General features: G+C 39.5%; 1 protein-coding gene across 2 annotated transcripts in view; it reads right to left on the bottom strand.

Moving 5' to 3' along the window:
- Positions 1 to 23,080, bottom strand: part of LOC113028396 (SH3 and cysteine-rich domain-containing protein 2-like) — a 36,583-nt gene extending 13,503 nt beyond the window's left edge. For both annotated transcript variants that reach the window (XM_026178637.2, XM_026178638.2), the window contains exons 1-3: positions 22,642 to 23,080; positions 2,485 to 2,860; positions 1,243 to 1,337 (exon numbers count right to left, since the gene is read on the bottom strand). In XM_026178637.2, the coding sequence (XP_026034422.1) occupies positions 1,243 to 1,337; positions 2,485 to 2,860; positions 22,642 to 22,731 (561 nt within the window). In that variant the 5' untranslated portion in view covers positions 22,732 to 23,080. The remainder of the gene's footprint in view (positions 1 to 1,242; positions 1,338 to 2,484; positions 2,861 to 22,641) is intronic.
- Between the last annotated feature and the right edge of the window lie 1,992 nt (positions 23,081 to 25,072).

Raw genomic sequence — 25,072 nt, 5'->3', positions numbered from 1 at the left:
TAAATGTCCTTAAAAGACAGTGGAGTTCACGCCTGGAAGGACTTACGATTGCACCAGAGCTCCTGTTTTTTGGGGACTTAACTTTAGTTACTTTACATGAATTGCCACACATGTAAGTTTTTCCGACTTTAATTTGTTCCCTTTACATTTTTTCTCCAATTTTAAATCATTTATGAATTGTACCTGAGAAATTGACACACTGTAATTGTAATCCAACTGCAATTTACATTGAAGAGTATGTTTTGTACACAAAACTTTTGGGTGGCATGCTTTTGTTCGGAGTCAGTGAACCCCTTAATGTACGTCGATGTAGCCTTGAACTCCATTCAGTTTCAGTAAAATGCCTAATCCCTGCTTTGATGACCGCGCAGTGATCGAAAAGGACACTGCCGAAGGCTTGGCGAAAGCCTGCCGTGTCATATCCTCAAGGGATTGTACGCCTCAAACACACTGAATTTCACACTGAATTAGCCAGACCAGCTGGTACAGAGAGATATTGATTTTCCAACTGAGTTGAGAAGGGAGGAAGGAAATGTAGCATCCAGACAAGAGAGAGGGAGAGAAGAGGACGTCATGTGAGAAGAGCAGCACATGTGTGAGGAAGGGCAAAGAGGCAGAGTGAAAAATATTTGGACCTGGCCATGTATATTCTAGGTGTCATCCACAGCTTTTATTCCCCTCGGGCTTCACACTTAGTCTCAGTCTACTGTGAAAACATCATCAATAAAGATTCCAATTATAACCCATACCTTTTTGTCTTTGGTGGTTTGGTTTGAAAAAGGCTTTTATCCTCTTTTAACAAGACGGAGGGATCTGAGGCTAAGCATATTACCAAGACAAAACACTATGCCAGGTGACAGAGACAATTACAGCATCCAGATGCTGTTTAAAGCTGCTGGCACAATGCAATCTGTGTTAGTCTCCATTCTACAGAGAACGTGCTCGTTTTCAGTAAATTCTCTATGCAAGAACACATCATATAGAAAGGTAATTAACTAAGTGACAAGAATTTTTGGCTACATCAAGCAGAGCTGTTGGGAGATGATGGCAGTAAAGAGCAAAGCAACTAAGGTACACTGAAAATAATATTCAGACAAAGCCAACCAACCAGTGATTGAGTAGTACTTTATACCTGTGAAATATTTAAATCTTGGTATTTCAGACACTTCCACTGAGATTGTATGCTATCATTCAATCAATCCTTAAAGTGTAACAATCTGATGAAGGTGCAAAGAGCCTTACCTTGCCATTACAGGGCTGCTGGGAGAGCTCGGAGGAGCACCAGAGGTGGGTGGCCATCTTGCAAGATTTACAACGTAGGCCCTGCTTGGAGTTTCCTGCATTAACACCAAACATTACACATGTTACCATAAGCCTGTCAGGAAATATTTCTGTAGCTTTGAATCAATCGTTAGCTAGCGATGGTATTCTAATGGTAGCAAAGATGAGGTGTGCCAGATGTGTGCCTCATTTGTGGTTCCTGTATCAAGTATAAAATAAACCAGCTCTGTCACTCACATACATTGTAGTTTGTGTGCAAAATGTTACAGAAAACTAATGTTTCATATTAGGCACAGTTAGTATATCCACCTTCAGAAATGGCCTTTGTGCATAAACTGACATGGTTTTAAATTGGTCTACACTGATGACCATCCAAAGACAAAGGGACACAAAGACATCAGTTTGGTGGATGTTACTGGTAATCCCATTTTACATAAACAGCACTGCTGAGATAGGTCAGCATGCCAACAGAACAAGAAGGCAAAACAACTCCCAGTGGAAGCATGTACAGAGGTCCATAAAGCCTGCTGTCGGATGATTTCATTGGGACCAATGAGCAAATAGACTGCAAACTGCCCACAGTGACTGGGCAATAATAAGAAATGAGCTATAGTCCATTACAGGGTACCTATTATGCTCATTTCCAGTTTCATGTTTTTATATCTAGACAGATAACTTTGCATGATAGCAGTTCAAACTAATCCTTATTTATCCTGGCACTCCTCCACATCATACTCTGTCTAAAACAAGCCACTTTAACTCTCAGTCTCCTGACTTTAATCCAGCTTTCTTACGACTGGCTGCCTGTCCTGAGTGTGGCTTGTGTCTGAGATGACCATTTTAGGAATATTTGCTCACACACATTGACACAAAGGTAGAATATCTGTTGAAACAGATCATTCAGATATTTTATGAATTATCATGACAGGGACAGTAAAGAAATTCTACAATTCAATTCTAACACTCAAGAATATCAGTTTGTCTTTGAATTTCAAGTGGCATTTGCCTTTTTTCTTTGTCATGTTTATTTCCACCATGGACAGATACAAATAACAAAAAACCAAAAAAAAGCCCCTAACATTATAAATCAAGGTAAATGTCAGAAAACAGATTGATAACAATCTAATTCCTACACCCTGAGCCAACATGGTTGCATCTTTTTGCTGTGAATACAATGTTCTTGAAGTGGAACAACTGACCTACCTTGGATTGTATGTTTGCATCGCTGGCAGCTGGTAGGCCTACGGAAGACATGCTCCTGGAAACAGTGGGTCTTGACTGGCTGCACTGGCTGGGCCTGACACTTTGGCTGGATCTTGGAAGTCCCATATATTGAAGGACTGACAGATGGGGAGTGTGATGACAACGAAGGGTTAGGACTGATAGATGGAGAGAGAGAGGGAGAGTGTTCATAGGCCAGAGGGGACTCAGACATGGGGGGAGGAGATGCCGGTGGTGCTGATGTGGCAGTTAGGCATAAAGGTGGCTGTGATTCACCGTTGCTGCGCTGGAAAAAGTTGTCCACACTCTTGCTGCGTATGACCGATTTGAAGGAGAGGGAGCGTTTCAGCCGCTGCAGCTAGAACAAAAAACATTAAAGATATTTAGTCAGGCTTCAACAGCACGAAAGATTATAACTGTTTTCAAGAAAACTGAGAAAGCAAGCGACAAAAGTACTAAAAGGCCCAGAGTGGAATGACTGCACAGCATACATGCTAAAACAAGAACTGAGTACACAATTTTAATTTTTCGATAATCCACACGGGGTCAAAATCATACATGTCTCAAATATAGACAAGCATGCACTTAACATCATTTAGTAAGTGATTCTGAAGATTACAGTGTTTTAATTTGACAAGGTCAGTCTTTATTAGGTTCATTAGTTATCATGATTGAGGAAATTGGTTAGGATGTTTAGGAACAACCCAGGAAACCACCAAGGTTCAAGCCTGCTATGAACTGGGAGTGGTGGAAAACCAGCATCACTGTCCACAATGAAGGGAGTTTCAAAGAAAGGAAACCCTACGACCCTACTCAATTCTGAAAAGAAGAGTGGCCAAATATCCAGACAGAATCCTTTCAGAAGCTTGCTGATGACTACCAAAAGTGTCTGGTTGAGGTGCAACTTGCTAAGGGACATTTAACCAAATATTTGTGGGGTTTAATGTATATGTATATATTTGTGCCTGTAATGATAATGTCCTATACTGATCATCCAGTCACTAGCATCCACTAGGCTTTTGGTGGTCGTTTGCTGGTCGGTGGTGAGCAGTGTGGAACCAAAACAGTAACACGGTGGACCAAAAACAGTGAGCTAAAACATCCTAAAAAAGATGCCTAGAGCTGAGATTTGCTGACAACACAACTTCTTTCAAAATGTAAATGCAATCCATTTCATCTTTGAATGTATTCATAATTTCAATCATTTCTTCTTTAATATGGACTTCTATGTCCTTACTAAAGATTAGGTAAGGACTATTATACTTTTTCCAAGTGCTTTTAGAACAATGACTGCAACTTCAAATGTTAAAACACCCACCTTGTATTTAATTGAGGATCGTGTATGTTGTACGGTGGCAGCAGATTTAAAGTAGGAACAATAGCAGTGGGTTTTGATACAACAAACAGGAAACCAGCTAAAGTGTATGTGCCTTGTTTAAATATTAGTCTGTTAAAAATAGTTGTACCCTTTCTGTCCTTGCACTACTAGGCTGACTTCTGATCTTCCATATTCAGCCCACCCCACTCCACTATTCTCTTTTCCTTAGATGGCAAATATGCTTTCCCTTGCAAATCCACCCAAGTCAATACCCTTTAAAATTCATGTTTGATTAGTTTTATTGAGCAGACTGCAGCTATGCATTTGATGCAGTCAGTGATGCATGGCAAGCACTGTATTCATCTTTGGCTTCACTTTCCTCAATTTCTTGCATGCTTGCCATCCAGCGCTTTTGGCCACAATAAAGTGGAACTGAGAATGACAAATAATTACAGGGACTTGGGAGTGATGGAACTCAATTTATGGAAAATAATAACTGATATGGATTCATACAGAGAACGGCCTGGAGAATGGGAGCAAGGATATAATGGATCCGTGAGACCTCCTCAATTTGCACAGAGCTCATTAGCGGTCTGTGTTTGTGACTTGGTTGAAGATACCATTGCGATATACAGAGCAGTGCCTCAAACTTGAAGCCTATCAAAATTTATATTAAATTCTGGATTCTTGTTACTTCTAAGCATTAGTTTTCTTCCTGTGTAACCATTTCCAGCAAAAGGCGAGACATTTCTTCAAAGCCAGTAAGACCAGCATTGCAGCTTCACTGGACCTCTTTATGTTCAAATGTGGAGAGACTCTTCATCAGGTTTATTGCGTCTCTGAGCTTTGAAATCATCCAGCTGCACTCCTTCACAGAAAACCCAATCAATATCATTGAGCATGTTCCTTTTTTCCTTCTTCAAGCTACAGATTCACAGATGCCAATTAGTTTGAGTGATGAAAACAGTCCTCTCTGTTGACCCATTAGTGAGCTCCTCTCGCAAATGTTTTCTACAGGGAGCTGAGTCCATGCTTTCCTTAATGGCCTTTTCTTGGCATGACTGGTGGCCCATTCAGTAATGGATGTTCCTCTCTATTAGATTTTTAACTTGTCTGACTTTGTTAATCTTCTTTGTAGTGAATGCCTGTCTTTGCTTCACATCCAAGGAAAAGGAACAACTTCTTCGAGCACAAACTAGACAACACATGTCCGATAATCAATGGCTTTATTTATCTCCCCAAGCTTTTAAAGAGATTAAATAAAAACAGACAGAAGCTGGGATTCAGAGCCAATTTTAAAAAGTGAAAGAATAGCTAGTTGACTGCCAAACATATCTGGTACGTAGCTTTACATGGTTCAGTAATCATGAAATCTGGGCATTAGTACTCCAAATTACAACAGCATACTGACAAGAGTCTGGTTATAGATCTGCCTGAATAAAACAAAAAAGAAAAATCATAATGTTGTTCATCCAAATTTGAATTCCATTGTCTTATCAATTTCACATCTAAAAAAATGGCAATATATTATGTGGCCTGAAAAAAAAAAAGTGATTATCTTTTATCTAAGAAATGATAACGACAGCATGTTCCACATTTGCTAATAGTTGTCAACACATCCATTTTCTGCATTTTTTTGACTGCACATGATTAAAACAGACACTCAAGATTTAATCCTTCTCTTCTTTCACATGAAACAAGCTACTTATAACTCCCTCAAACACGTATTTCATTGAAATAATAAGTCAAATCATTACAAATACAACAAATTTACCCTTGCGGCTAAGGGAAATGTAAACACTATGGCATACAGCAACAGTTTGAGGAATACTTTCTCCTGCTTCAGTGTCCTCAGGGTTTAAGCAAAGCCCATAACAAAACGTTTTTTCCAGTTTGCTGAAGAGAATTTTTACTGGCCTGACTTAAATCCCATCAAGGTATGACCGTATTGTCAAACATCAGGGGCTGACCTCACTAATCGCATTTTGGCATCAAGGTTACAAAATCTTGTCAAAAGCCATCTGAAGAGTGGAGGCTGTGAAACCAGCACACTAATCACATATGCATTTACTATTTGGTTCTCCACATACTCGAATATATCAAACTGACTTTCAAGGCCCAGGTCAGTGCTGGTCCATAAATATTCAGTCCACATGCACATGGGCAGTGTGCATTTATGCATCACAGCCACACAGTGTGAACAATCATTACCTGAGATGCACACTGGGTTCAGTCTGATTTAAGCTCTGCTGACTTCATAATACATGTCAGGGGGCATTGATCATGCTCTGTGAATATTCAAGCATCCTGACTGATTAAATTGGTATAAATAATTATTTAATGAATGTATCTATACATCAAGTAATTTAAAAAAATTACAGCTGCCTGACCTTCTGAAATTAGGGGTCTGCAGTGCATTCTGCTGGATATGCACCACTATCCTCATGATCTCCTAGGCTTTATAACTCTTATTATCTATTATTGAATAATGTTAGAACAGCTGCTGTTTTACAGATTTTATACATCTTATAACAACCCTCTGAAAGAACAATTCAAAAGCAATATCCTATTAATTACAGTTACTGTCTGTAATTACTCTCCGAAGGTGGTGAAAAGTCTATTTTTAGATCACAGAACTGGAAAGCTATCACACTACACAGCTGACAGCAATTACTTCATCACAGCATTTATGATGTAGTGTATTAGAACAGGCTGCGGTCTGTGAAAGAACACATGTAAACTATGTGTGTAGTCAAAGAAACTGAAAGAATTAGTGAAACAGAAGCAAGAAATGGAGGAAAGAACACGTTAAGAGAAGAAAATATCGCACCACCGCCTAGACTCTGCCTTGTATTTCAGCTGCACTTTGAAAATGAGCACAGAGATGTTTGGTGAAGCCTTCTATAAATAGGCTGTTGTAGGGAATACTTGGATAAATTAATTATTAAGAAGGGAGGTGTGGGCATGCAGACAAGATGCCTGTGTGAGGTAAAATCATCCTGCTGCCACCAAGATGGAGTTAATGCTCCTGCGCTTTTTGTGGGGCTGAGCAGAAAAGGAACAATATTTCGACCCTTTCTTATGCAATGCTTTTCTTCCTCTGCTATACCTTACAGTAAAAAACTGAAATCTGGCACAATAACGGAAAAGAGTCTCCTGATTCTTTTCAAAAAGTAGCCATCACCTGATTCCCTGGATCACAGTAACTTTAAAAGACTTTATCTAAACTTTTTTTGTACCCTCCTCCTCATTTAAACGTGAGATCCATTTGAAATTGTAAGATGCAGCTAAATAAATGTCATGAAAGTCCAACTAGAACAACTGGAATTCATTTAACTTTAAACAGAGTCACTTTAACCGATGACAGGTGTGTACTGACAAGTGTTTAGGTTGGATTAATTCTGAAATTACCTACACCCCTACTTATAAGAGTGTGTACACTTATGTAACCATATTAGTTACATTTATTTTTGTTTTGTCAGTTTCATTGTGCAGGTTAAAGGTCACAAAAGTGAAAAACAAAAATCAGAAATCATTTATCTTGGTTCCTTACAAAAACATGGTATTTTAATGTGAATTTTATGACCGTGGTCCTAAATATTGACGAATTATTAACAAATCTGACACCAATCAACTTCAGAGAGAAAGGTTTATCATAATTGAGATAAGCTTTAACTTACTGGCAAAAGACTAAAAATGTTTTTGACACATTACCTATTGATTCTAGATTACAGATCAACAGGTATGAAATTACTACCTACTGACCAGTAAGTTCTCTGGAAAATAGCGCCATTCCTGGAATATCCTCTGAACCTTTGTTCAGAGTGTAAGAGCGTCTAAAGTTTGTGAAAAACACTAAGACATTTTTCAGCATTTAAAGTCTCTGCATTTCCTAGATGATGAGTGCTATAAATAAATAATTAAATGCAACTTTAAATCTTATTCCTCGACTTTTTCAGCATCAGCTGCAAACAGTTTCACAATTTTATTGTTCTGTATGAAGCTGTTTGCGCTTGCTGACCTTATATTGCATTTGCACACACACTGAGGCGGTGTCTGAGTTTTCTTTTTCTTTTTATACTTTACTTACATTTTTGGGGGGCACATCTATTCATCTGGGAAGACTGGTAGCTAAGATGTTAGCTTAAATTCAATTTTTATTGTTACAGAGCATCTGCGTCTGTCTATAAGCTTGTCCTCCAATCCTGATGAACCGGCAAAGTCTATCACTGTCAGCTAATTACCCCCGCAACACAGCATCAAGTGAATATTTAGTCAAATATAAAGTTAAATGTATTTATTACTCACGCACCAACGAAGACGGCATCATAATTATTAATAAAAGGGGAAAAGGCTCTTAAATTCTTATTTTCGCAGAAAACAAGCAGAACTTTTATGCACTTTTTTAAAATCTGAAATGATTGGGATACATTATCTGACAGTTTTTAAAACAGTTTTTATTGACATTGAAATTTAAGCTAGGTATATGTAATGCCTCAAAATAACTTTGATAGCTTTTTTTGAAGACAAAATCCCTGCTGGGTGTCATCATTTGTTTGTAAAAACCTTCTAGTAACAGATTATTCAACTGAACCAGCAGCTGGTGGCAGATTACATAATATGCCCAGGTCATCTAGCATGTATAAAGCTGATATTTATTTTACTAAGAAAGTAGATGAAATTTCTAGGCGCAGCCAAGTGGCGGAGGGCTTTCGCTTTGGTGGCCTCAGAATCTCATCTCTGATTTTTGCAGATGATGTGGTTCTGTTGGCTTCATCGGGTGAGGGCCTCCAGCTCGCACTGGAACGGTTCGCAGCCGAGTGTGAAGCAGCGGGAATGAGGATCAGCACCTCCAAATCTGAGGCCATGGTTCTCAGCCGGAAAAGGGTGGAGTGCCCACTCCGGGTCGGGGATGAGTTCCTGCCCCAAGTGGAGGAGTTCAAGTATCTCGGGGTCTTGTTCGCGAGTGATGGGAGAAGGGAGCCGGAGATCGACAGACGGATTGGGGCTGCAGCTGCAGTAATGCGGACGCTGCACCGGTCCGTCGTGGTGAAGAGGGAGCTGAGTGTAAAAGCGAAGCTCTCAATTTACCGGTCGGTCTACGTCCCTACCCTCACCTATGGCCACGAGCTGTGGGTAGTGACCGAAAGAACGAGATCGCGGATACAAGCGGCAGAAATGAGCTTCCTCCGAAGGGTGGCTGGCCTCTCCCTTAGAGATAGGGTGAGAAGTTCGGCCATCCGGGAGGGGCTCAGAGTAGAGCAGCTGCTGCTCCACATCGAAAGGAGCCAGCTGAGGTGGTTCGGGCATCTGACAAGGATGCCCCCTGGGCGCCTCCTGGGTGAGGTGTTCCAGGCATGTCCCACCGGGAGGAGGCCCCGGGGCAGACCCAGGACACCCTGGAGAGATTATATCTCTCGGCTGGCCTGGGAACGCCTTGGTATTCCCCCGGATAAGCTGGAGGAGGTGGCTGGGGAGAGGGAGGTCTGGGCCTCTTTGCTTAGGCTGCTGCCCCCGCGACCCGGCCCCGGACAAAGCGGATGAAGATGGATGGATGGATGGAAGTAGATGAAATAAATTTAAAAATTTAATTATTTGTAAGCATTTCAGTACATCCGCCCATTCAGTTTTAGCTGCCTTAAATCTGGCTGGGCTCCTCTGACAAGAAGCTGTCCTAGTGTGAACTGGGTGCAAATACATAAAACTATGTGATTTGGTCGTAAATATATCCATAGGCATTTATTAGATCAGGTTTATGAGCCTGGTTTGGTTATTAAATTCTTCTTTCTCTTCAGTTTGGGCCAATAAGATTAAAGCACTAAGAGCTGACGAATGACTGAACCCCAAGTAGCTCAATTAGTCTTTAGTCTTCTTGTTATCTTGACAAACATACATTTTTCAGTAGTCACACTTTATAACTGCACACCATTTTATTTATGTAGAAATGCTTGTTTAATGTGGTCTGGTATCGTTTCTGTCTGTACAAACGAGGACAGTTGTAGTGTCTTGTAGCCTTTCCGCATCTCAAGCCCACTGCAGTGTTGTTCTCAGGAGATCTCTGCCTGCTTGTGATTCTCAAAGTCTCATTAAACACAGTGGGGTCTGATGTTTGGCGCTCTTGCAGTGACCCGAGATGTGAATTAAAGGTGACCTCATTAGGCACTCCATTAGTTGGCCCTTATTAGGGAAAAATGCATCTACTCAAACAACCTTTTGTGCAAATGGAAATGTCTCCCAGAACAAACCGCAGCACAGGTCACATTGATTAGAACAAACTTCCCAAACAAGTCCAAACTCTAGTTTTTCCATGTGTATATGTGTAAGGAGCCTTCGCTTAAAGTTCTGTCACTTCAAAAAAAACACTCCGAGAGGTAAAATTGTCGGTTTTGTTGTTGATGCCCATTGTTTATAATCAAGAGTCCTATTCAGATGAAACAGCATTTACTTTTATCTCAATGTGTCATAAATTACTGCCTGTGTCCTGCTTATTTCTCCCTACCTGACTCCTTTTGACATCAATGGAGACCCTCACACATTCACATTTATACCAGGGCTGCAATCTTCAACCTGCCTGCCATAGGACCTTAAACTTTCCCACCTTTCACAGTTCAGTGTGATGCATCACAAAATGTATGTATTATGGCAGTACCATGACACAGTAGTAACAGTATAGATTTTTTATTTTTAGTGTCATCTTGCAAGATAATTGCTATCATTGCTTACATTCTATAGTGCACACAACCGGAAAAGGTTGGAAATGTCTGAGAGCAAGATCAGCATGTCATCTTCCAATAATGATTTTGTACCTTTAGTACCTGCTAAAATTGGAAAAAATAAAACAAAAACATCAACAACAACAATCATAAAACAAGCATAGCCAGACTATGAAGAGGAGATACTAGCAGCCGATGACGTGCCACCCAAAAGTAACCAAATGACTCCACTGAGCATTGCTAGAGCAGTTACACTCCACATGACAGGAAGAGCAAACGATGAATGGAAGTGACTGATGCAGCTGCATGATGGAAAAGCAGAGCTGTATGCAGCTGGTTTAAAAAGCCCAGGTAGAAAATAGTTTTCAGTTTTATTATGTGATAATATTGTTCAGCTCCTGTAGAACTGAAAGATTAATTTACATTAGTCATTGTTAAATTAAAGTATGAAGAAGTCATGTCATACTTTCAGTTAAAATACCCAAGGAAAACACAACATAGGTGACTTTTGTGCTTACATTTCACTCATGCTGTGTCACTACTATTGCACTATAATGCTGGTGCTGGCACCTTGTTTGGGTAGATTCACACTTCTAATTAGGGAGCGTGTCATCAGTGACAGAATCTCACTGGAAAAGGAGGATGGAAATTTCCTTTCATTTACTTACATTTATAAATGCTGCTGCGAGCAAGCATCAACTAAAAGCTCATTATTTTTTAGCTATAATGTTAGAAATAGTATTACAAATTTTCTTGAAGAATCACGATATAATTTTGAGTCAGACGCAGATAAATTTAAAGCTCCCTAAAATAACCTTTATAATAAGCTTACAGATCAAACCTGTTTCCAGGGCTAGGTGTTGGATCCATCCTAGTAATTATTTTCTTTTTTAAAAGAGTGGTTATAATCCGATAAGTAATCTGCCCTGATCTGCATTATCACCCTATAAGTGGTAGTAAAAGGGTTATGTAGCTGACCTGCCAAAATTGGAGAAAGACACACACTCACACATCCACAAAAAAAGATGAAATCATGGCAAAGAAAAGAAAGTTGTTAAAATTGGAGGGCTTATAAATTTTCCAGACATTACTCAAGTTATTTTGACTGTATTAGGCATTTGGCTGTGTCCATCAACCAATAAGAAATAAGACAGTAAAGATTAGAAATAGGCCAGACTCAAGGCAAATTCTCCCGTCTTTTCATTTTCATGACATTCACAGCTCTGTGTGTGGCTTCAAAATATCTGGCTATTGTTTGAAGTCCTATGTTTTAGCAATCCATGCAAGCAGACTCCACGAGCCCACAAGCCTGTCTGCCAAACTGTGCAGCAAAAGCAGCTTGCATCTCCAAATCCAGCCATTTAAAGGGCTTAACTGCACAAGCAGCTTTGTAGTTAGTATGAGGTGACAATCACAATGGCTCTTTGATGTTCACACAATGCTAAGGAAAAACACTTATCGCAAGGTGTTACTTTGATGTAACGTCAATACAAAACTGCAATTTTCTTGACACTTGTGAAATCCAAAGCACAGGTTTCCAAAAGATGCTTCATTTTAAAATTACACCATTTCTGACAATGAAGTCACGCAGTTTTCTTTACTAATTATATATGTTCATCATTTTTCTCCAATACTTTCCTATCATTTCACTGAGGTACATCGCATGTGACAGTATTTATGTGCAAAAAAAAAGGAAAAAAAAGGGCCAAACATAAGCCTCTTAACACTAAGGCACCATTGTAGGTGGGCATATGCACAATTAGTTCATTAAATAAACAGTAACCACAAGAAGAACTAATTGGTTAAAGCAATAATTAATATGCAGTCTAACCACCCCTCTGCTATTATTCAGCCTTTTTAAACCAGCTAGATGGAAAGTAAGGCTGATGGGATCTTGGAAAACCTGCATTTTCTACATTTCTGTTCATCTTCTTTGCAGACTGTGGAGTTATATCGTGTCAAAAGTCCCACATAAGATTAAATGTAATCATGAGCAAATAATTTAATTACACGGGTACAGGTTTTCGTTGCCACTTACGTAGTTAAGTTCTGCACATGCAGAACTCAGCAGCCCAAGCACACAAAATAGCCATCACGCTGGTGAGAGCTTCTGCTTGGTTAACGCTGCAGCAGATTTGTGCTCTTGCAGGCAGCTCTGCTTTGAAAGCTGAATTCTGTTTACACAAATTACTCAGACTTTTGACAGTTTACGAGGCCAAAGTCCAAAGAAAGACGGGGGACTTAAGTGATTTGTCAGATTCAGTGCACACACAACCTCTGTGACTGACAGGTTCATCTGAATGTGGTAAACCAAGTTATACTGTGATAGCAACATAAGCTACTGGAAGATAAAGAAGCTGAATGAACCATTAAAAGTTTTTTTTCTGTGTACATGTGGAAGTATTGACAACTAGCGCTGGATTGCTTTAATGCTAAAGAAATCTTAAAGGACTCAAAGTCAAGTTTTGAAGCCTCTACAGTCCTGTTCCATTAGCTTGTTGTACAAGATCAATATTCATAACAAGGATCATGAAAGGAAGAGCGCATCAGGATCTAGTCATTATAATTTTGGGGTTGCAGCCAAAATAGCTGCATATACACCTGTCAACAAATTATTGCCCACTTGCTTTAAAAGTTGCTCTAGAATCTCCAAGATCCAGTTTTGTGTGGATTGCTGAACACCAACGAGGCCTCCACTTCTTATCAACACATCATTTCCCCTAAATTACTTCCATATATTTTGTGAGGTTTTGATATTTTCTGCTTCTGTTGTGTTTTATTCAACTTGGATTGTGCTTTGTGTGCCTTTGCGGTATTTTTCTATTTGTTGGCATTTTCTTAGGCTGCAGTGCACTTGACCTCTCAGGGCCACCATATTTGCAGCCTTTTGTTGCCCCTGTCCTAACTATGTCCTAAGATATGTTGCTGCATCAAATTTAAACTGAGTCAAACTGTTTGGCATGAAATAGTGAAATTTCAAAGTTTAAGCATTTGATAAATTTCATATGTTCTAATTTGACCAAATGCAAGTTTATGGGACTTGCAAATCATTGAATTCTGTTTTTGTTTACACCGCATCAATTTTATTGGAATTGGGGTTGTACACGGAAAGAGAAACGTCCTACTCTGATAAACTTGTCTCAGTCTTGGAGAAAAAGTCAAGGCTGTATTTTTATTAATTTAATGTCAATGCAGTACTAGAAGTACCCTCTTCAGTAGATGACTAAGTTACATCATAGTTGCCAAGCAACAAAAGCAACTTAAGGATAAGTAATTGTTATAAATTCATCTTATTTTACATCACACATGTACACATATCCCCACATTTGGTCAAGGCAAGTCTGCCATTTAGAGCTGAAGATGAAAACTATTCATTATGAACTTTCAATTCTTCCATCTCATTACATTAACAGCTTTATATTTGAAAAGAGAAAATAACCTAGAAGTTCCCTATCCCTAAAGCAATAACCTAAGGTCAGTACTAAACAAAGTCCCTGCTTATTCCTCGCTGACATTGTACACGGGACTCTGCTGAATCAGCAGCATTTCTGAACCCAATCAAGGGCAGTAATTTACTGACTTCATCATCAATCAAAACAATGCGAGATACATAAGTATAACAGTGAGGCTGTAAAGAATGAGAAGTTGTTTTATTAGTTTGCAGTTTGTGGAGAATCCTGCTGTTGTCAATATCTGTGTCTCCCAACCATTTATCTGCCTTCCCTGCAAGCTTCTCTCTAGTTATTTTCAAAGGTCAGAAGGACAAATCCATCTATCTTACAGACAAAAAACAACACATCACAGACTGTCAGGAGGAAGATGCATCATTCACTCACTTTTAATTGAATGATATTTCCAGCAGGAATGCAGCTGAAACAAACACAAGGAGACGGAATACACTTTGTCCAGAAACATCATCTACACAGTATAATCAGGCTGTATGAACTGAGTGCTCATTAAAAGGAGTTTAGTTATACAAAATGTTATTGAAGAAGATCATCATTATCCAATTTGCTGCAGTGCATTTATGTGCGGTTTGTTTCATGAAGTGGAAATATTGCTAATCTTAAAATTCATGTTTCTAATGAACACTTTAAAGAAAGTCTTGATCAAAAATAAGTGCAACCTATAGTTTAGTTTAACCATCTAAATTCTGGCTATTGATAATATGATGATCACTGTCACGCTTCTCTTTTTTGCTTTTCCTCTTGTTCAGTCAATTCTGCTAACTCCGGCTTGAAATCCAGTCCCTAATTCATCTTTATCCTTCCAACCACCCATAACTATCTATCTACTCTGAACTTTGGAAAAAGTCATCATATACAGAAATAGGGAGCTATGGCACAGGAAACGCTAAAAAAGAAAGATATACAGATGAACTTCAACTACAAGTTTATTTAAATTGCCCAGAGTAATTATGAAAGAGAAAGGAAAGTGATATTCTAAGAGGAGAGCAAACAATTAATTAGTTAAAGAGGAGGAAAAAAAGCTGATAAGCAAGTTAGTGAGAGGAACAGCAGAAGGAGGAGAGCTCTGAGAAGTGACTGAAGGGCAAAGTCAGACAGAAATTGCGCTATAACTTTACCTCCATAAAAATGTCTTCTGTGTTGGCTGAAAATTTGGTGGTCTGTGTAACTCCCTATGGACCGGGGCACCAAGCACTGTCAGCATTTGCACGCAAAGTCTAATGTGAATATTAAACTTTATGTAGCAGCTGATTCTGAGCACAGCTCTCATTTTATCCACTACTTAACAAAAGTGGTGTTTTAAAGAACCCATATTATGAACAGTTACATGTTTTAAATTTTATTTTTCTACAGCAATAGGTTTACATGCTCTGATATAAAAAAAAAAATACATTCTTTTTTTTCATATTGTACTTGTGACACCGTGTTTTTCTCCTGGGATATTTTAAGCCCCCCCACATCCAAAAAATCCATTAAAAAGTGCAAAAAAAAAAAAAAAAACTACAAAGAGTGACAGAAGTCCGCACGAAGTTAATATAATAATAATGATAATAATAATAATAATAATAATAATAATAAGTCTTATCTGCAGATGCACAATACTGCACGACACCCACTTTGTGTAAGTCATTACATATTCAACTGGCATTTATAATTTATGGTTTATAGTTAGGTATTTAACATTTAATGGTCACAAGCAGAGGGTAGATACTGAAAGATCATGGTTACAATCGCAGAATCAAGCTTCCTCTGTAGAGTATTCTGGGCTAAGAAAGGGTGAGGAGTTCATTACACCTCAGAATAGAGCCACTACTCCACATTGAAAGGAGCCAACTGAATTGGTTCAGGCATCTGACAAGGATGCCTCCTAAGTATGTCCTGCATGAGGCATTTTCAGCGTGTCCTACAGGGAGGGGTCCCGGGGCAGTCCTAGAACAAGCCGGGGAAATTGTTTTTCAGCTAGTGTTGGAAGACCTCAGTGCTTTACCAGAAATTTAGAGGAAGTGTCCAAGGAGAGGGAGGTCTGGACGTCTCTGCTTAAACTGCTGCCCCAGTAACCCGGATGGAAATAAGAGGTAACTGTGTTATAAGCAGTCATAACAATAATGGACTGGTGCTTATAGAGCACGTTTCTATTCTACTTGAGCACAAAGCGCTTTACATGCCTCTTTCACCCATTCATACAAGCAGCTTTTTTCCTTCCTATGCACCTTCTATTTAACAGTCACACATTCACACTCCAATGAACACATTGCAGAGCAACTTGAGGGTCAGCATCTTGCACAAGAATACTTTGGCATGCAGACTAGAACAGCCAGTCAACCAACCTTCCAATTAATAGACAACCTGCTCTACCTACTGAGCTATGGTCACCATGGATGGATGAATGGACGGGTCAGCTGATGGGCCAAAGCCAACACTACATAATGATACTACATGGGAATATCAGATAATAATCAGATTAGAATTTTAGATTATGAGCTATATGCTAACATTAAGGATTTTCCTGTTATTGGGAAGACATTAACACCCAAATGTAAAGTAATCGACTGGGTCTTTAGTTCCTCGGGAGTATTATGTTTGAGATGACAACTAGCTGGGATGGACTTCAACTTTTGGACCTCTCCATACCTGTGTGTGCATGATCAAATGTGCTATAGAATGAGCACAATAACTAAATATGGAGCAAATTGCTAGCTTACTTTTGTTAAAAGGTTACTAAATTGGTTGCTAAATTCAGCTGCTTCCAGAATCTGTGATGCTAAAAAACAGTAGTGGAAAACCTTAAAGGTGCCTTTTATACAGAGGTTGGCAAAAAAGCCTGGAGCCTTATAACTACGTGCAACCTTACAGACATGATAAACTACAGTTTTTAACAACTCGTGCCGCGATGAGACTGTTGTGTGCCATAATTGTTGAGTTGTTGGTCTTCATAGAGGTGCTAGAAGGATTGATTTTGCTGCTTCTGGACAGCGCCAGGATGTCGAGTTCCCTGTTTTTAGTCTTAATTTTAAACTAAGCTTAATGTAAAGTGCATTTACATGACACAACAAGCCAAAAGCAAAAGCAAATTCAATACCGAATAAACTTGTACAACATGTGCTCCAAGTGAGTAGAGAGGAATAATAATATTTTTGGAGCAATCACCTTGCCCGTAGGTGGAGGAGGTGGAATAACTACTCATTCTCTGTCACTAGCTCTATTAGAAGCACTCAAGAAAGCCAGTGGGCCCACTTAGCGGTGCAATAAATACTCTGAGAGCTGAGGGACAGTGAGGAGAGAGAGAGCGAGAAAGGGGAAAATGAGTGAGACATAAGGGAGAGCTGCTAAAGAGATGAGAAAGAATAAAAAGATTGGTTGTTAGAAGTCAGAACGGGGGAAACAGGGCGAGAGCAGAAGGAAGAAACTGTTATGAAATTAAAAGATTTAAGTAAAAATATTCAGAGTGACAGAAGAAAAAAAAGCAAGTAAATCTCTACAGATACTCTCAAGTAGATTACTCTTAAAGAGACCCCAGTTGTAACACATATTTAATCTTTCCCCTCCCCTTTCCTCTTCCTTATTCTTCTGTGAGATGGGAATAGGTCACGGTGCCAGCAGCTGGTTTTGCAAACAACGGGGCGACATGGCTGACGTAGCTCAGAGGATTGTTTCCTCCCATTTTTGTTTTGTCTGGACAAGCATTCGCATGAATTATGACCCAGCCACTAGCAGGACACAGCAAACATATGCTAGCTGATTGTCTCATAAATTCACGCCGCACCTCACTGCCCACCATCCATTGTGCCGTCTGTAGTCAAGTAACAACAACAAAGAGCCCTTCCTGCCAGGCCTGTTTCAGGTCCCTGTGGTGATGACCAACAAAAGACGAGTATAATGTGATTTGTTATTGTGATATTTGCTGCAATTAAAGCTGTCGTTGGAGATTTAGATCCATGTTGGTGAGGGATTTAAGCTGGTTTAGTCACTGAAAATTTACTCTGATTCAATTCGGAGAAAAACGGATTGGCAAATCCATTTAAAAATAAAATAAAACTTCGGAGTTACAAAGCAGGCAACAACCCTCTGTTAAATCTAAACCAGAGGTACAACACAAGCAAACACAACAAACTCTTCTGAAACCCTCCACTTTACCTTACATGACAAAAAAATTTAACTACACCTCACAACGACACAACTTTGGTGACAAAACTGCAGAGCAAGGCAGGCAGAAGCATGACACCTAGTTTATGCTCGCTGTTGTTACCCTGTATACAGCTTAAAAAGACTTTCTAGGGAAAACTTGCCTCCCAACTTTTACTCCTGCTCCAGAGCTGGTGCAGAGCTTTCTTCTGAATGGTAACACCTTCATTTTAAGACTGCAGCAAGTCCAGTGCCTCAAGCACCAGCATAAATGGATACGGTGCTGTAGTAATGTCACGTTTGGTGTGACATTACCAGTGCAGAGACCATAAACTAGATTTAAATGTAGTTGAGTATACATTAGCACTCCAGGGCACAAGTTTAAGAAATACTAGTCAGAGCAAATTTGGTTGAAGTCTAGTTAGTGAAAAATGAAAAATGGCAGATGCCTTGATGTGTAAATAGATGTGCGTAATAAAGTTGTTCCATAATACAGAGTGGGCCATTTAAATGGATACACCGTAATAACATGGGAATTAGGGCTGCCACAAACGATTATTTTGATAGTCGACTAGTCACCGATTATTTATGCGATTAGTCGACTAATCAGATCATCATCCACTGGACGTAAAACTACAGCTTATTGCACCAGCAGCATCTGCTCTTATATAACTATCATTAGCTTACAGCTTTAAGCTTTTAAGGTGCTAACTAAAAATAAAGACAAGATGATAGTTTATTAAATTTTAAGGAAATTTGCAGATTGTTTCGGTGAAGTTTAATAAACTCCTTGCTATCTAAAATATAACAGGACACCGGAGTAAATTCTCCAGCATCTCACACTTCTGATAATCAGCTGTCTGCTTGACGTTTATTCAGCTGTGTAAAAACTATAACTTTAATCTCAGACAAACCGATTTACTCAGGAACAAATAAAATACTAAAAAAAAAAAAGCCAAACAACAACATTTTTAATTTATCTAAGTGACTCATATATATTTAACCTGAGTAGCGAAAGACGGCGGTGGGGTTGAAAACAATTTGCCGGGAGTCCGGTGTTCTCACAACGCTAGTGACCTAGCCCCCGGCTAGCTATCGAGCTAGTGGGTAACAGACGTCTCCGAAAATGTCGGAGCGCTTTTGAAAATATGTGGTGTCCTGATAAACTGAGCCGATATTTGAGGTTTACACAGCTACATTCTCGCCTGAAAATATGTTAAACGTTTATTTTGTGACCCAGAAAGAATAATAAGAGTAATATTAAAACTAACTAGCTACCGCCATTGTTGGAAACTAAGCTGGGCCGCGCTATGAATTCTGGGACACAGCTGCTTCTCTTCTTCTTCGGGGTTTAACGGCAGCTGGCATCCTTGTACATGCAGTGCTGCCATCTTCTGTTTCAGTCCGTTATTACACTCTTAAATCCTGCTACTTTATTCCTGCGTGTTTTGCGATCTTACAAACCTTCAAACGACGTGTCGACTATTAAATTTGTCGTCGACGATTTTGATAGTCGACGTAATCGTGACTAGTCGACAAATCGTGGCAGCCCTAATGGGAATGGTTGGTGATATTAAAGTCCTGTTTGTGGCACATTAGTATACGTGAGGGGGCAAACTCCTCAAGATGGGTGGTGACCATGGTGGCCATTTAGAAGTCGGCCATCTTGGATATAACTTTTGTTTTTTCAATAGGAAGAGGGCCGTGTGACACATCAAACCTATTGGTAATGTCACAAGAAAAACAATGGTGTGCTTGGTTTCAATGTAACTTTATTCTTTCATGAGTTATTTACAAGTTTCTCTTTGTTCACAGCCATTGACATGTCGAAGAGGTTAACACGTGAGGAGCGGATTGAAATTGTGTTGATATCTGGTGAATGCAGTAACCGGGTCATTACAGCAGATTTCAATGCAAGACACCCTACGAGACCACCCATCTCCCATGCTACAGTTAGCAAACTGCTTGCTAAGTTTCGCGAAACTGGTTCAGTGTTGGATTTGCCAAAATGTGGATGCAAGAAAACTGTCACTAATGAAGAAACATCAGTGGCTGTCCTAGCTTCATTCAGCAAGCGCCCACAGCGTAGCACTCGCCGCATGTCACTGGAGAGTGGCATTAGTCGAACATCCCTTCGGCGGATATTAGCTACTCACAAATGGCACCCTTACAAACTCCAGCTACTGCAGCATCTCAACGAGGATGACCCAGATCGGCGCACAGAATTTGCAGAATGGGCAAAACAAAAATTGGAACAGGACCCTCAGTTCACGCAGAAGATTTTGTTCAGTCATGAGGCAAACTTTTATGTGAATGGTGAAGTTAACAAACAAAACCACCGCTATTGGTCTGACACTAACCCACATTGGATGGATCCCTCCAAGACCGTTGGAACAACAAAAGTGAGGGTTTGGTGTGTTATATGGGGTACAACGATAGTGGGTCCATTCTTCATCAATGGAAACTTCAAGGCCACTGGATATTTGAAATTGCTACATGATGATGTGTTTCCCTCTTTATGCACTGAAGCTGGCACGTTCCCTGAGTTTTTCCAGCAAGATGGTGCACCACCACATTATGGGTGCCAGGTCCAAGCATTCCTAGATGAACAGTTTCCTGGACTGGTCATCATGGGCCAGTTAATTGGCCCCCAAGGTCTCCCGATCTGACCCCCTTAAGACTTTTATCTTTGGGGTCATCTGAAGGCAATTGTCTATGGTTTGAAGATACGAGATGTGCAGCACCTGAAACTATGGATACTGCATGCCTGTGCTGGCATTTCTCCTGTGGTGTTGCTATCAGCGTGTGAAGAGGGTTGCATTGACAATCCAACACAATGGGCAGCACATTGAACACATTTTATAAATGGTCAGAAACTTGTAAATAACTCATGAAAGAATAAAGTTACATTGAAACCAAGCACACCATTGTTTTTCTTGTGACATTACCAATAAGTTTGGTATGTCACATGGCCCTCTTCCTATTGAAAGAAACAAAAGTTGTATCCAAGATGGCCGACTTCTAAATGGCCACCATGGTCACCACCCATCTTGAGGAGTTTGCCCCCTCACATATACTAATGTGCCACAAACAGGACTTTAATATCACCAACCATTCCCATTTTATTACGGTGTATCCATATAAATGGCCCACCCTGTACTTTAAGTGTCACTAGAGTCTTCATGTCATCAGATGTTTGTCTCCTCCATGCTTTCGATGCCTTGATGTGAGCACCACTCTGTTTTCCAGATCATTTGGTCCTATTTTAAAGAGGGTTTTCCATGTCCTTTTTAAAAAAAAATTTAGTTGTTCTTAGTTACTACTACTATTATTATTATTATCATTATTATTATTAATATTAATATTAACATTATTATTATTATTATCCTGGAGGACACAGAAGCCTTCAGGGTTGCATCCGAAAGGCCATTTGCCATAAAAAGCTGACCTTAAATTTTCTATTTTCACTTTTCCCCCCACTTATTTGGGAAAATCCTACTGAGGTTGGAAGTTTAGCCAAGATGGCAGTATACAAGGCTGAAAACCAAAACACTACATCAGAAAGAACTACAATGAACTCATATTACAAGATTAAAATAAGGCTAATCGCAGGAGCAGTAGTAATGGCGATGACAATGGTTCTGAATTTAGCCAAGGATATTGGACTCATCAATTTAACCTCAAAACAAGCAGGGTCCCTGAAAACAAGCATTAGCATCCAAACCTTGTTCAGGTATTCTCAGGGCATAGATTTAAGTGAGAGAACTGGAGCACAAATGAGTGGAACAAAATTAAACCTACTTCAAGGGGAGACTTGTTTAATTCTATTTGCAGACTATTAAAGCTGGCTGCTGCAGTCTCTCTTCCCAGCCTCCATGTGTACATTAGTGATAACTAATGCACTGTACGTCTAGTAATCTCATATGTCTGCAAACTGCCAATGCCTAAATTAATGTACTTAATCAAATAACAGCCAACATTAGCAGATAAAGCACAGAAGAAGTGTTGGCACATCCATTTAACTAGACACGAGGTGTTATAAAAGGGCGACTGGATTCCATGTTTGGCAGCAGGGAGGACTCCTCTTCTGGGACACTGTACTTCTAATATTTACAGCATGTACACAAAACGACTGTGGACATCCTTCTCTGACCTAAGCTAAACAAGCAATAAGGACCTTTCTTCTTTGTTTACTTGCAGCTTTTGATATTTTGTGCACACATACCAGACAACGCTTACACCCCTCTGTGTAATCTCTGCTCTCCAACTCTGAGGCCAAGCTAATTACCTGAATTAAAGCGGGTTAGGGTTGTTATGCAAGCCGCCACAGAATTAGCCTCGTGGGAAAGTAAATACTCGCACTTAGTCCCAATTTACATATTAAAAATTATTTCTTTTAAACTGAAAGACCGCTAAATAAAACAGTAAAGAAAATGATATAAAAACATTCCTCTATCAGTAACAGATTATTGCTTTTAAAAAAAAATCCTGCAGTTTTTACACAGGTGTGTTCCGTTACCTTTGATTCTTGTTGACTAGGCACAGTAGCCTGTGGTCGGTGAAGGTCCCGGTTTTGAGGTTCGTTCTCCTTTTCGCTTATTTCTGTCATTTTCTGTTTAAAAAAAAAACTTCCTTCCTCAGGAAAACTCAACCAAACTGGCAAGTCCACAGCGACAGAGGAATCTGGAAACTACGCATGCAGAGGTGCAAGCATCCCTACGGTCTCTCGTGCAGCGACCCTGGACCGATTCTGACTGCTAACTTGTGGACAGCAGCCATCTAGGAATACGCTTTAAAGCTCTCTCTGTCCTTTTTTTTTCGCTCTGAAGACACGGTGGGAAAAATATCCAACAGCTGCAGCCAGCCGGTTCGTCCACTTCCCTCCGCCGCCTCTCTCCTCTCTCTCACACCGGCCAGTTTTTCTCCGCTCGCTCGCTCACTTGCACACGCGCTCCTACAACAACTTTGATTTCACCGTCACAAGTGCTCCGCTCGTCCTGATTGGTCGAGACCAACGAAACTACGCCAAAAGCAGCAGAGGAGCTGAATTCTATAGGCTGGAAAATGATGATGATGAAGGGGCAGTACCAGATTCAGGTGAAAGCTGTTGAATTCTCCTTATAAGCATCGTATTTAGATATTCAGCGTCTATGTTGTTGTTACGCTTTTGCCTACAATGGAGAGTAAGGGCCAATAAAATAGTGTAAATGTCTCGAATGGTCGCTCAACATTGTAATGATGTGTTTCGACAGCTTATTTTCCTTCAGTGAAAGATTTCTTAGCTAACTGTGTTTATAAAAAGTGGTTTTATTATTTGGAATTAAACTTTGTCAACTTTGACTTGTTTAAATTTGCTCCAGCAAACAGTAGATTATCTCCACAATATTGCACGTGGTAGAAAATTCCAATATATCGCATATAAAAATAGCATGATTATGTTGTTGATGTTTAAGTGCGGTGCGATGCTAATACACTTCTCCTGATGCACAGGATATTGGTAGCAAGCCTGCAAATGTAATATTATTACTTCATTAGTGAAATGAAACTTCTTCCCCCACTGAAAACGGTTGCGTACAATATGATCTCATTCAGTTTCCTGAAAGCAAGACTGCATTCACTACTGGGGCAATATGCAGGGGTTGATGAAAAATGAAAGGCAATAAGGCTGAATTTCGTGCAATACAATGTTTATTTGTACACCACAAGAACAATGGTTAAAGCTAAAGGGACACTAAAGTAGCATAGTGGAGGTATGGAGGCAAATACAACCGTGTTTATAAAAGGTTTGCACTTCTAAATTTTGTGAGCAGGTGTCTGCACATGCGTATGGATACAAATCAGCAAATTATCTGATGCATACCCAGGACTGATTTATCTTGTACTTGCATACTATTCTTATACCAAGTTATTTCTCATAAATATGTGCAAGTATTTGATTTTATAGATTTTATCTTATGTATTTAAAATTAAAGTCCAATTAAAAAAATTGAACAAGAAGAAAATAAGAATATATTTTAAAACAATACAATACTATGTGCGTAGACAGTTCACAAAGAGCACCAGCAGCAAAGCACAGGTGGCTGATTCAGCACCAAGGACAGCTCCTCCCCTCTCTTGCCTGCCTCTATGTGTGTGTGTCTGTCACTTATTATCAGCCTTACATGTGAAACTGTCTGGTTTTATAGTTGACAAGTTCTTTTCATTCCAATAATAGAACTTCTCTTATCATGCAAGGTCGTTTGTGTTTGTTGCAACAACCTGTATACAGCGTGTAATGTATTCCATAAAAACAAGCTAATTATAGAAAGGACTCAGAACAAAGCAGTGGCACCGACTGCTAATGATTCATTAATATTTAGATACTGTACTGAAAACTAAACACTTTGACAATGAGCATAGGGGAAACATATCACGCTGCGATGCTGCCCTGTCTAGTTTTATTTATGTGCACATTTAAAAATATACACAATGAAATGTTTTTATACAATATTTTCTACCTATTTATCTATCTTCACCAAAATATTCTATCTGAGGAAGATGATGTTTGTACACCATGTCCCAGTTTTTTTAGTGGCAGTTGTCTGAAATAATCATAGCTGGCCTTGAGCAGTTTAACAGCACACTGACAGAGCCTGCCTTTGTCAATTTCTGCTGCAATGTTGTGTTATTTTGGAGCAGGAAATTATGTAAATTGAAGACCATATTATCTTATCTTAAATGCATGAAAAAGCTGATAAGGACTCTCAAGGGCTCCTCTGCGTAACTGTGTGTGTGAGCTAGTATCAGCTCTAGAAATGAACAGAGTGAGGTTATGACCTTCGTGCATACATTTTGATACTTCATAGGTATATGTAATCATTTCCTGATGATTAAGATTTTTTTGCCCTTTTACATGTCACAGAACTCATCTGTGCTTTTTATCTATTTCCTGTTTTGCAAATATCATCAGC

Source organism: Astatotilapia calliptera, chromosome 8, assembly GCF_964374335.1.
Source record: "Astatotilapia calliptera chromosome 8, fAstCal68.1, whole genome shotgun sequence".
In the NCBI taxonomy this organism is placed as follows: domain Eukaryota; kingdom Metazoa; phylum Chordata; class Actinopteri; order Cichliformes; family Cichlidae; genus Astatotilapia; species Astatotilapia calliptera.
Note: the sequence above shows the minus strand (reverse complement) of the source record. Positions and strands in the feature narration are given on the sequence as shown.